Here is a 12543-nt window from a genome sequence, read left to right on the forward strand (position 1 = left end):
CTGGTCTCAGGTTTGGGGCAGCTATTGGAGACAGGCAGTGGATTGGCAGGAGGTCTGACCGAGCCCTGTTCTCCATCTCACCCACACGCAGTGCTGGTTCCTGTGCAGCCAGGCGCATCCCTGGTGCTGGAGCCCATTTGTCATTGTGGTTTCTTCTCTCCATTTGCAGAAGCAGAAGAGCTCTACCAGAAGAGAGTTTTAACCATCACGGGAATCTGCGTTGCCTTGCTTGTGGTGGGCATCGTCTGTGTGGTAGCTTACTGTAAAACCAAGTGAGTATGGGTGGTTAGCAGACAGCACTGGCCAGAGGTTTACGGAGTGGCTGTGATCATGCTTTGTGCTTTCGTGCTCTTCACCCAAATGCTACTTTAAGGAGATGCTGTGCTGTGGCGTTCCCAGGAAGGTCTCATGAAGGAGAGCAGTGAAGCCACTTAGCAGGCTGTGCCTGAGCAGGATGTCTTCCTGGGACCATTTGCTTATGCCCTGAATCAGCATCATTTCCTCCAGCCAGGTGATGCTCTGTTACTGGGAAAAGCTGGTCCTCAAGGCAGCAGCTCATCTCCTGACAACAGAAGCACACTGGGCTGTTGTGCAGGAGCTGTGGGCTCAGCTAGGTACGTTTCAGGGACTTTCAGAGTTATCTTGATGGAACAAGATGCTTGAGGACCTCTTTTATGGCCAGCTTTCCCTGCCCGGGCAGCACATTTTTCCCTACTTCACTTGTGCCTCACCTCAGTTCAGGGTGCCCCTGGGACATGAGGGGTCTTGCAGAGCGGATGCCCTGCAACAGTAGGCTTTACCACTTTGTGTTTAATGAAGGACAGGTCGAGTGCTTTGCCACCAAGGCCAAGCCAGGACCTGTATCCCATTTTCCACCTCTCTGCTTTTCTCCTCTGCTCGCAGCACCATGGTACCCCTGGCTCCACTACATTGTGCTGAGCCTTGTCTTGCAAGAGGAGACCTTGGACCCAGCTTCTCAAATTGCCCAGGATAAGAAATGTTCATCTTTTATAGCAGAAGCAGCAGAAGGTGGCAAGTGTTGAATGCATTGTTTCCTCTTGTTTGCAGCTTTCAGAAACACCATTAAAACAAGCATGTCTGATACTTGCCTTCTCTATCATCTGCATCTCCCAGGTGTCTCTAGGGCAGAGAGCCCCATAAGTCTTCCTTATGGATTTTTTCCTTTCTGTTTTAAAGGAAACAAAGAAAACAAATGCATAATCATTTACGTCAGAACATGTGCGCTGCCCATCAGAACAGGAGCCTTGCGAACGGGCCAAGCCATCCACGTTTGGATCCCGAGGAAATCCAAATGGCCGATGTAAGACCTTTTGTCTCCATCTCGCTGCATGTTACTGAGTTCCTGTTTTCTACCAGGGATTTGACGTGGATGTATGTGCTTACACACCTGTGGGCATGTGTGTGAGGAGTGAAACACTAACAAACTTGAATAAAAAGATGAGATTCTGCATAGAAACATTTCCAAAAATGATATCTGAAGTGAAAAGTGATTTTACTTTGAAGCACAGGATGAAAATAGGGCACTTGGAACAGATTTATTTTGATGAATAAAATGTGATCCTGTTTTTTTGAGAGAGGTGTTCCTGATGGTGCCTGTTTATTGAGCTATCATGGCTGCACCCCCAGAGCAGCACCTTGAGGGGAGTGGATTCTGCCCCTCTGCTGCTCTCTGGGGAGATCCCCCCTGCAGTCCTGATCCAGCTCTGGGGCAGCAGCACAAGAGGGACCGGGAGCTGTTGGAGTGAGTCCAGAGGAGGCCATGGAGGTGCTGCGAGGGCTGGAGCAGCTCTGCTCTGGAGCCAGGCTGAGAGAGCTGGGCTGGTTCAGCCTGGAGAAGAGAAGGCTCCTGAAGGGGAGACCTGAGAGCAGCTCCAGTGCCTAAAGAGGCTACAGGAAACCTGGAGAGGGGCTTTGGACAAGGGCCTGTAGGGACAGGCCAAGGGGAATGGCTTTAACCTGCCCGAGGGGAGACTGAGATGAGCTCTTAGGCAGAAGCTCTTCCCTGTGAGGGTGCTGAGGCACTGGCACAGGGTGCCCAGAGAAGCTGTGGCTGCCCCATCCCTGGCAGTGTTCAAGGCCAGGTTGGACACAGGGGCTTGGAGCAAGCTGCTCTAGTGGAAGGTGTCCCTGCCCGTGGCAGGGGTTGGAACTGGATGAGCTTTAAGGTCCTTTCCAACCCAAACCAGTCTGCGATTCTGTGATTCAATGATCAAATGACTACAGTGACTTAGTTACAAGCTTTGCTGGGTCACCCTTTGGATGTTAAAATTTAGCTTGGTTGAATCCCAGCCATGAAGGAAGAGGGAAAGGGAATTTCTAAGAACCACATCCCTCTGCCCCCGAAGTGCTGACTCCCACAGAGATCTCAGTGTACCTGTGAAAAGCAGTGCTTGTTGGTGGATGGAGCAATATCTCAGCATAAATATTTGACTGACACCTGGCATTTCTGTGGGACTCGAATGTCTCACTGATCTCATGTGGCTGTCTTTTTGTCAGTACTCTGTCAGGTGCATAACCTCTGTGAGCAGGGATGTTTTTCTGCTCAATAGCTACATGTGGTACCACTGTCCTCTGGGGAGCCCCTTGGCTCTTCTTACCTTTCTGCAGTCCCCATGACGCTGTACAAAGTTCAGGGGCAGAGCTCCAGCCTCCTTGTCTCTTTCCATGGTGTGTGAAGCTATTGGGTTCACTCAGTCCTCATCTGATCTTACCATAAATAATTAAGCCAGCCAAATCTGGCTGTGGCAGCATAGCCTAGCTGATCTGTGCGATTCTTCGTGTTTTACAGTATATCTCTAAGAATGTTTCTGCCACTGAGCATGTGATCCGAAGGGAAACAGAGACAACCTTTTCAGGAAGTCACTCCTGCTCTCCATCTCATCACTGCTCCACAGCCACTCCAACGTCCAGCCAGAGGTGATGTGTACTGTTTTCCCCTGAACCTTCTCCCCCTCTTTGCCTTAGGATGCTATGAGATTCAAAGCCACCAGCAGCTTTTTCTTTCACCTCCCTTTCTTGTTTTCACTTGCTGTTTGGCACTATGCTGGCATGCAGGCCATGGTGACACTGCTGGTCTTCACTGGCACAGCTAGTTAGTGAGAGATGTGGAAAGGTGTGATCCTCAACCTGCAGCGAGGTGCCAGCAGGAGCTTGCAGCACTGACATAACTGTGAACCAGGAGGAAATGAAGTTGTGCTTTCGTGCTTTGGGAGGCTGCATCTAGGAAAGGTTTTGCAAGCTGGGTTTGCAGCCACACTGATACCTGTAATAATTCATTAAGCACACACATGCTGTTTCATGCTTGATGAACTTGGAATGTATGTGCCTTGTGGAAGGCAAAGTACACAAAACATCACGAAATGTTTTGGGCATTTTCTCCAAGTTAGGGTCTGAGTTGGGAACCACAGTTTTTCACCAGAAAAAAAACCCACTCCTGTGCAATTTGTCACAGTCCAGAAAGTTACATCAGAATCACAACCTAGAGATCACCCTAGAGAAAGTCCTGTGCTGGTTTGAATTTGGATGTTCAGGTTCTTCCTCTTACACAGCTCTTGTGCTTCTTCCAGTAAGTGACAGTGTTTCCCTAGGAGAGCGCTTGCCTTTGACAAGTGAGCGGGGGTGCAGGGGGGTCAGTGATGTATAGATCACATTGCATTGACCTTCTATAAAGCAAAACGTGTCCTGGCTTGTTTATTTCTTTAGCCTGATGTGTTTGTCTCTGTTTTCCAGGAAGCAATGAATCCTTTCAGCTAAATCTCAAAGATAGCTCCCAGCAGGTTTCTTCAGGGTTCAGTCATTCATCAGGGATGAGCAAGTACCCTCAGGGTGCAACGTGTCAGATCAATTTCAGATATTGAACTTAGGTTTTCAGGTGAATTCCTCTGCAGAATCCTTTGGCTAGACCTTCAGCAAGCAGAGAGGGAGCCAAGAATGACTTGGTGGGCTGGAAATGGCTGCCTTTGTCCACAGAAATCCTATTCCTGGTGTGTTTTCCAGGGTTTTTACAATTCGTATGCTGCAGCCCAACCCTGGCTAGGTGTGTGCAAGCTTGAGCTGGTTGCACAGAGGCCCCTGTGCCTGCAGAGCTGCACCTTGCTGGCTTCCCATGCTCACTTCAAAGCCCTGGGACCCTGGGGCCACCTCTGGGAACCTCCTGAAGATGCAAAGGTGTGTCTGGAGGGCAGCATTAACCCATCACAGCTATGGGGAGGCACCTACCTCGCATAGCCTCTGGTCCTGGCTACCTGCCACCCAATCTTCCTGAGTCAAGTGCAGCGAGCAGGTGTTTCTTGAAGTCATGCCAGAGGCAAAATACTGGCATAATCAGGCTCTGGTTTACTCAATGCGTGCCTCTAATGAGGACGCTGTTTGAAGTTATAAATGATGTGGTGGTTGCAGCCAAGCATGTGCCTGGAGCCATCAATAATTAACAAGTTCTTGAGAAGTCTTAATGAGGGCTGCTGTCCTCTGCAACCCCCCACCCCAAATCCTCTGCCGGCACAGCTCCATCTGATGCAGTTTGGGAGTTCAGAGTTTCTGCTGTAACAGACAACATATTTCTGCTATGGAGCAGGGTCAGCCTGTGGCCGTAGTGCAGATGGACCTCCAGTGTGCACGTGGCCCCTTGCATCCCCAGAGAACCCTTGTGGGATGTCTTCTTTGCACCAGGACTAAGGGCAGGTGGAGCTCCAAGTGCTCAGGAAGGTCTGTCCACCGTATCATAGTTTTTGTTTAGCACCTTGTCTTTTGCTGCCAAAATCTTTTATAAACCAGTGAAAACTGTACATCCAGACCTACCTTTGGGATGCTTTTCTCTGCTGATGGAGAAGCAGAGTGGGGTTTTTGTTTTTTATTGGCTTCTTTCTGGTAGCATTTCTGAAGGGGCTGTTACTTGGTAATGCAGATGGCACATCTGAAGATCCTTTGCAGTCTTGCCTTGGCACAGCCAATGCATTGCTCCACACTCGGAACACTTCACAAGAGCAAAGCAGAATTGCCCTGGCCTCCCTCCAGAGGCTGCCCCATCCTATCACCAGCTGTCAGGAGGTGGTGTGATAAATACCTGGAATGCACTGATTTGCCTTTAAGCTCTGATCATATCTTCAAGAAATATCAAAAGCAACTCAAAGGCAGGGTTGGGAAGTTGGGCATCCCAGGCCAGATGTATCCTAGTGAGAGAGAGAAAGGGGATGCCAGTGCAGAGCGGAGTGTGAGCTATGCCTGCATGCCGCTCTTTGGAGAAGACACTGTGGGGGGATTCCTTGCTCACTGCCCATTTGGGGTTTGGTCCACAGACATGAAAGCCACACCTGGAGCTTGGAGCGGACGGAGAGTCTGACTTCAGATTCCCAGTCTGGGATAATGCTGTCCTCAGTGGGAACCAGTAAATGTAACAGCCCTGCATGTGTGGAGGCACGGGCTCGCCGTGGGGCCACCTTCTGCATCGAGGACTCACGGAGGCCCATGACACAGTATCGTGACTCGGTGGATTCTCTGCGGGACTCACCACACAGCGAGAGGTCAGACCCTACTGCTTGGTGCTGCTCTGGCACAGCAGAGGAGAGCCATCCCTCTGTGCCAGACACAAAAATGACTGCCCAACAGTCCTGGGGTAGCACTGGAGAAACTCCAGCTCTGGTCCTACCAAAGAAAGCGGCTACCCCAGGATGCCACTCTGGTAGTGCAGCAAGCACTGAACCCTGCCCACATGGTGACAATGTAGGTTTGGAACACAGGGGTGCAGTCAGCAACTGGTGAAGAAAACCTGGCTGAGAATACACCCTGGGCAGCTGGGTAGGCTGGCAGCTCAAGCAGGATCTGGCCCTCAGGTATATGAGGGAGAGGTGCGCATCCTCAGTGTAGTCCTGGATCACCTGGTGAGCAGGAGTGCTGAATAAGCAGACACCCCCATCGGCACTACAGAGAGGAAATGGAACGTGCTCCTTAGAAAGAGGTGATGCCGAAGGAAGGGCTGTTTGGTGAGGGGCTGGAGCAGACCTGAGTTGCCACCCTGATGTTCTCACTAGAGTAGATGAAAGCAGTAGATGCCTTTTAGAGACACAAGGTCTTTGCTAAGCTAGAGGAAGCAATGCCCACGCTTTCCCCACCTGTGGCCTGAGCAGGGGGAGGGCATTTTGGGCAGCTTCCTCAGATGCAAGCCTTGCAGCTCCAGGGGGAAGAGAAAGCAGCTGTGAGGCAGATGAGAAGCAGGGAAGTCTGCTGGGAGATGGTACAGGGTTTCCAGGAATGCAGGTGGGAATTGCACACCAAGTCTCTTGGGAGAGGCAGTCCTGGGATGCACAGTGCATGGTGCTCAAGCATCCATTGAAGCCAGCAGCTCATCCTCCCTCAGCACAGCAGTGCAAGGTCTCTCTGTCTGGTTCCGCAGGAGATGCTGAGCTCCAGGACCATGTGCTTTGGAGCCCACATGGGTGTTCAGCAGAGGAGAGGCTCAGCTGAAGGTTTTGGAGTTGTTTGGTGTCTAAACAGATGTGTTACTTCTCTCAGGTACGTGTCGGCACTGACCACACCAGCACGCCTGTCGCCTGTCGACTTCCACTACTCAATGGCTGCGCAGGTGCCCACCTTCGAGATCACGTCCCCCAACTCAGCGCACGCTGTCTCCCTGCCGCCGGCGGCCCCCATCAGCTTCCGCGTGGAGGAGCAGCAGCCCCTGCTGCGGCGGCACCAGCTCCCCTTCCAGGACACGCAGCGGTACGACAGCTACTACCAAAGGAAGACCTACCTAAACGACAGCATGGGGAGCCTGCCCTCCAGCCCCTTCCGCATCACGGAGGACGACGAGTACGAGACAACGCAGGAGTACGTCACAGCGCTAGAGCAGCCAAAGAAAACAGCCAGCAGCAACAGGCGGTGGAAAAAATCCAAACTGAATGGGCACATCCCTCACAGAGCCAGAGCCGTCCGGGACTCCTTCTCCTTGAGCAGCGCCTCTTACAGTGAGTCTGATGAGGAGCTGGTGGCCGAGAGCACGCCGTTCCTAAGCACTCAGGACAATGAGGTGGTGCACACAGGGTCGCCGCCGCTGCACCGGCCGGGTGACAGCCGGACTCACTACTCCTGCAGCAGGCACAGCGCGCCTGGGGAGAGCGGGCGCAGCAGCCTGGCGCACACGACGCCCAAACCCGACCCGGATCCTCTCTAGGCACCTCGCAGACTTGTGCGCCCACAGACATGAGCTGCACGGAGGAGGCCGAGGAGGGGAGATGAGACAAAACAAAGATAAATATTTTTATTTTATATAAAAGAAGGGGGGGAAAAATTATAACAAATAAAATGTTTTATTTTCATTTTAGCAAAGTTGTCTTATAATAGCTAACGACAATGACTTTTTTATAAGGAATCTCTATTTATATGTAATGTCTTGATTTACAGCTTCCGAGAAAAAAAAAAAAAAGTAAAAAAAAAAAAAGAAAACAAACAATAAAGTTAAAAAAAAAGTGGGCCAATTTTTGACTACTTAAAAAATAGAAAAACAAAACTATCGTGGTGCCTTTTGCTGTACGCTAGTGCTGGGATTCATGCCGAGGAGTCTGTTTCAGTAGCATTTTTTAAGATCATAGATTTTTGTTTGGGAGACAACCTGTCACAAGGGCGCTTCTCCGATGGAAGAAAACAGCCTTGCCACTTTGTCCCATACCCTGCTATTAATGATCTTATTCTTTAAGGTATTGTTTAAACACACATCAAGGACATGAGTGGGAGCATTACCATTATCATGTCTAATGGGGATCTGTCTTGCCCTGTAAGATACTTGTATTTTTGCTTAAATCAGAAGAAAAAGGAAACCCAACAGCACCATACTGGAATGGAGAAGTGATGCTTCTTTTGCCACACAGGTAGGAAGAGAAAACGCAGTCGCAGCAGCAGCAGCCCTTACAGGATAGCTCTCAACCTTTGGCCATTTCACCTGTGGGTCTCAAGTTGGGTTGGCACAGGTTTGTCAGACAAGGCAGATGCCCATATGAACATGATGAGATAATGCCCCATCACGTAGGGTTGAGCCCAGCGCGCTGCCCTGGCAGGCAGATGGCACGGTGTGGTGGTCCCAACAGAGCTGCGGTGCTGTACCAGTGCCATGCCAACTGCAGCATTCCCTTCACAGAGCAGCGTAGCTGCAGCGTGGTGTTGCCATAGGGCTGCCGGGGCTGTGGTGTCCCACACACCATGGTTCAGGTAGTTCTGGGAGGACACATAGAGGCGGCCCCATTGTGCAGCATGGCCAAGGCTTGCCCTGGTCGCTGTGCCAGCCGTCTGCCGGCCATGCTGCCTGGGGTTTGGCAGGAGCCAAAGCTCTGCTTGTCACTCCTGTGCTGTCCGGACAGGCCCCACGTGGGGCAGCCCCAGCGAGCGGATTCCTCTGTGCCATGTGTTGTAAAACAGTTGTTACCATCACATCTTGCCATCGGTGATGGACGTCGTGTTTCCAAGCTTGGAGCAGCTCTGGCCATCGGCTCTGTGGTGCAAAGAGACAGTCCTGCGTGTCCAGGCAGCAGAGCACCCCTGTGGAAGTGCCCCTCTCTCCTCAGTTCTCTGCAGCAAACCTGTTTACATTGTAGCCTGACTTTTTTCTTTTTATATTTTTACTTCTGCATGTCCTTTGCATTTCAGATACTGTAGATTGGATGCATGGTGAAGCTGTGACTGAGAAGATAATACAACAATTGACAGTGTATTATTTCATTTAACTTTTAGCAATAAAGTAACTAAACCCTCTATTCCTCACCCATGATGGGGTCAGATAGAAAACTCTGCTAATTTGTCATAAGATGATAGTCAAAGTTTGCTCTGGATTGTCTGAATGTCAGAACTCTCGACTGTTTAACACTTGAACATTTTTTATATTATAAATAAAATAAGAAATAACAAGCTGTGGGCTGCATTAATCTCAGGCAATCTGGGGAGCAAAAGGGGAGCTGGTACCACACACAGCATCACAGGCTGGTTGAGGCTGGAAGGGACTTCTGGAGGTCGTCTGCTCTAACTCACCTTCTCAACCAGCTCACTCAGATAGTTGCCCAGGACTGTGCCCCATCAGGTTTTGAGTATCTCCAGTGATGGTGACACCACAGCTTCTTTGGGAAACCTCTGCCAGTGCTTGATAACCCTCAAAGCAAAAAAGTGTGTTCTTGTGTTCAGGCTGAATTTCCTGGTTTTGAATTGTGTGCCCATTGCCTCTGGTCTTGTTACTGGGTACTACTGAGAAGAGCCCAGCTCCTTCTTCTTCACTGCCTCCCATCAGGTACACAGGGATAGCACGCCCCTCCTCGAGCCTCCTCCAGGCTGAACAGTCCCAGCTTTCTCAGCCTCTCCTCACATAAACATCTGTAAAGACACTGAGGTGGGTGTTTTTCTACCTGGTGTGGACATTTGACTTGTGTCTGCTCTGGAGACAGGTTGAGAGAGCCAGGCATGTTCAGCCTGGAGAAGAGGAGGCTCTGGGGAGACCTTAGTGTGGCCTTTCAGTACTTTAAGGGGGCTTATAAGAAAGCAGGGACAGACCTTTTGGTACTGCCTGTAGCAATAGGACATGAGGCAATGGTCTTAAACTAGATTGAGACTAGATATATGCGGAAGAAATATTTTTTTACGGTAAGGGTGTAGAAACACTGGCACAGGGTGCCTAGAGAGGTGAGAGGTGCGCCATCCCTGGCAGCATTCAAAGCCAGATTAGATGGGGCTCAGAGCAGCCTGATCTAGCTGAAGATGTCCCCACGGGGGGGTTGGACTAGATGAGCTTTAAAGGTTCCTTCCAACCCACACCATTCTCTAAGTTTACATGGGGCTCGCACAGCAGCATCTGCATTACAAGAAGTCTGCAGCTCCTGCTGGGGTGCAGCCCTGTGGGGTGTGCTCAGTGCTCAGTGCAGCTGATCCACACCAGGCATCACCATCACGATCTGCTCTCTGACGCCTTTGAAAAGGAGCTGGGGGTTTGCTCAGTGCTGTCCCATGCAGAAGGATGTTTTACTGCTCACTGGGGTTTGTGATGCTTTGCATCTGCTGAGACACAGCGAGCTTTGAGCCATGGCAGCCTCGTGATTTCTTGTAGTGATTTCTTGTTCAACACGCCCCTTGATTTCCATAATGGTGTTCTATATTTGGAGGGACTTACACTACTTCAATTTTCTCTCCAATTGCCTCTAAAGGAAGCTTGTATCTCTCTCCTTTTTCCCTGACTGGTTTATTTTTAGACCCCTCATTTCCATCCATGTGTATTCCTAGGTTTTGGCTGTAAACATTTTACAGCAATTTTCACAGGTGGGGGCAGCCTCCTGCCAGCTCTATTCCACATGTAAGATGCCTTTGCCACCCTTCTCAGAGGGGAAGGAATTGCTTTGCTGGCACAGAGGGGGTGATGCAAGGAGGAGAGGAGCATCAGATCCTGGCTTTGGGACTGAAGAGCCTACAAAATGTACCTGTAAAGCGTATTTGTTGTCAGGTTGTGTCTCAGAGAAGAGGCCTGGCAGGAAGGTCAGGCTGCACCAGCACTGCCAGGGCATGCTGTCCAAGTGCCAGCACTGCCTGCTGGAGGGGCTGGCACAGGTGGGGCCAGGTGTTAGAAAGTGCATTTGGGTACCTCAGTGAGAAAAAGATGTGGCTGCTTAATTCCTCTGAGATGCTGCTCTTCTCTCTTGGTGAATGGCTGAATCCCTCACCTCCAGGGAGGGAAAGAGGGAGAACGGAAGCATTTTCTTCCTGGTCACAATCTGAGGCTTCAGGTTGGTCGAACAAGGCAATTTGGCTGCTCAGCACATCTCCACATGCATGTGCATCCAGATCAGCACTTGCACATCAGGGCAAACTGCCAAAAAGTGCCAGTTTAACCCTCCTAGCTGCCTTGCCAAGGGCTGTTTAACACCATCTGCCACCCCTTTCCACATCCATTAGCTGGTGAGTCTCATGGCTCTGAGACCCTCTCCTGGTGCCCGCAGGAGGGTTCACAAGATCCTGCTTCTCCCTGCAGCTTACTCTCAGCTGAGAATGGCAGCCTGGCACCTTCAGCATGAAGAACTGAGCTGCCCTTGGTGGTTTCTTCAAACACACTGGAGATATCACTGCCTGGGGGGGGGTCAGAAAGGACAGGCTGAGGTACAAACATATTACCTGGGATTTTGGTGAGGATTTGCCCTTCCCCCAGGTTTTCACAGTGTGAGTCTGGCACCAGATGCTTCGTGTGAGTAGCAGCATCTTGGAGGTCTTCTGTGAAAGGGATGCTGGTACAGTACCTGACACAGCAAAGCAAACGATGCCTCAGAGAAACAGCCATGACACTCAGTTTAGTCACGGGCTTCTCTGGGAACAGTTCCAAGGACATCTCCAACCACCAACACAGATGTTGGTATTTTTCTCCTCCCATAAACTTCTGGGCTGCATGTGGACAGACAGATGTGGGGTGCATCAGGTGGAGGGAAGAGCTACCTGAATGTGTTCCCAAAGCAGCCCATCTGTCCACACTTGCTCCATGGGTGAGCTATCCATCAAGAGCACAGGCAGGTCAGTGCTTTCAGCAGCCAGGAGAATGGACAGGCTGGTTCTCACTCATGGAAAGGCACTGTGATTTTGATTTTCCAGCATTGTCTGTCCATAGGAACCTGATTGCCATGTGGCACTGGTGAAGGTCTGTGTCAGCCCAGCCATTCAGTGCTGTGAAGCCTGGGACCAATCCAGTGCATGGTGGAACTGTACTTCAGACCAGTTCTCTTTATCAACAGATTCAGCTTTATTGTTATTCTTTTTTACATGATTATTAGTGCATCATTTCAAATAAACTATCAAACTGTACAAAGAAACAGAGATAAAAGAAGAGGTGACAAAGCTGGGCAGAGGTTTTTAGTGTCATGAACCATCATGGAAAACAGTAGTCCATAGGCTCTCAAACATTGAAGGTCCAAATTCTGTTTGTTTAAAAAAAAGCTGCAAAATATAAACCATAAATGACTGTAATTAGCAGCTACAAGATCCTTCAAACCTGGAACCTGATTACTGTGAATGCACCTAGGGGAAAGAAAAGCAATCTGAGATAAAGGACCAAAGCAAACAGTGAAATAAATAAATAAAGTGTGGGAGGACAGTCGTGGTGTGGAAATGCAGAGAAATCACTTCTAGCACAACAGTAAATCATTAGACCACAGACAGCAGAAAGGAACAGAAACACAATTCCCCGCTTAAAAGAGTATAGCATGTGCATCGCAAATGTAGGCAGTACGACAGTGACAGGCAGGTGGAATCACTCCTGCACATGAAGGTTCGGCTGGATTCAAAGCACGGCTCCAATTGTGCCTCGAGCCCCAAGTGGCAGATGCCATGGATGCTAAATAAGCAGCCACTTGGGCAGTCTGTCTGAAGGAGCAGGAACAGGAGAGCGATGTTTCACAGCAAAGCCAGGTGGGATTTCCATTCCAGTAAAAAAAGGAGGGGAAAAAAAGGAAAAAGGATACATAGGCTACTGCATTTCTTAAAACATTTTGGTGGGCTGGTCAGACCCTCCACGGTCTCTTG

At 50.1% G+C, this 12543-nt stretch overlaps 1 protein-coding gene across 1 annotated transcript in view; it reads left to right on the forward strand.

Annotated features, from left to right (window-relative positions):
- NRG2 (neuregulin 2) overlaps positions 1–7714 on the forward strand; it is a gene marked incomplete at its 5' end in the record, with an annotated part of 152742 nt that extends 145028 nt beyond the window's left edge. Inside the window, 5 exons of the mRNA XM_080627164.1 lie at positions 170–272; positions 1198–1321; positions 2810–2937; positions 5316–5540; positions 6529–7714. Coding sequence (XP_080483290.1) covers positions 170–272; positions 1198–1321; positions 2810–2937; positions 5316–5540; positions 6529–7186 — 1238 coding nt within the window. The 3' untranslated portion in view covers positions 7187–7714. The remainder of the gene's footprint in view (positions 1–169; positions 273–1197; positions 1322–2809; positions 2938–5315; positions 5541–6528) is intronic.
- Between the last annotated feature and the right edge of the window lie 4829 nt (positions 7715–12543).

Source organism: Psittacula echo, assembly GCF_963264785.1.
Source record: "Psittacula echo genome assembly, chromosome: 11".
NCBI classification, from domain to species: domain Eukaryota; kingdom Metazoa; phylum Chordata; class Aves; order Psittaciformes; family Psittacidae; genus Psittacula; species Psittacula echo.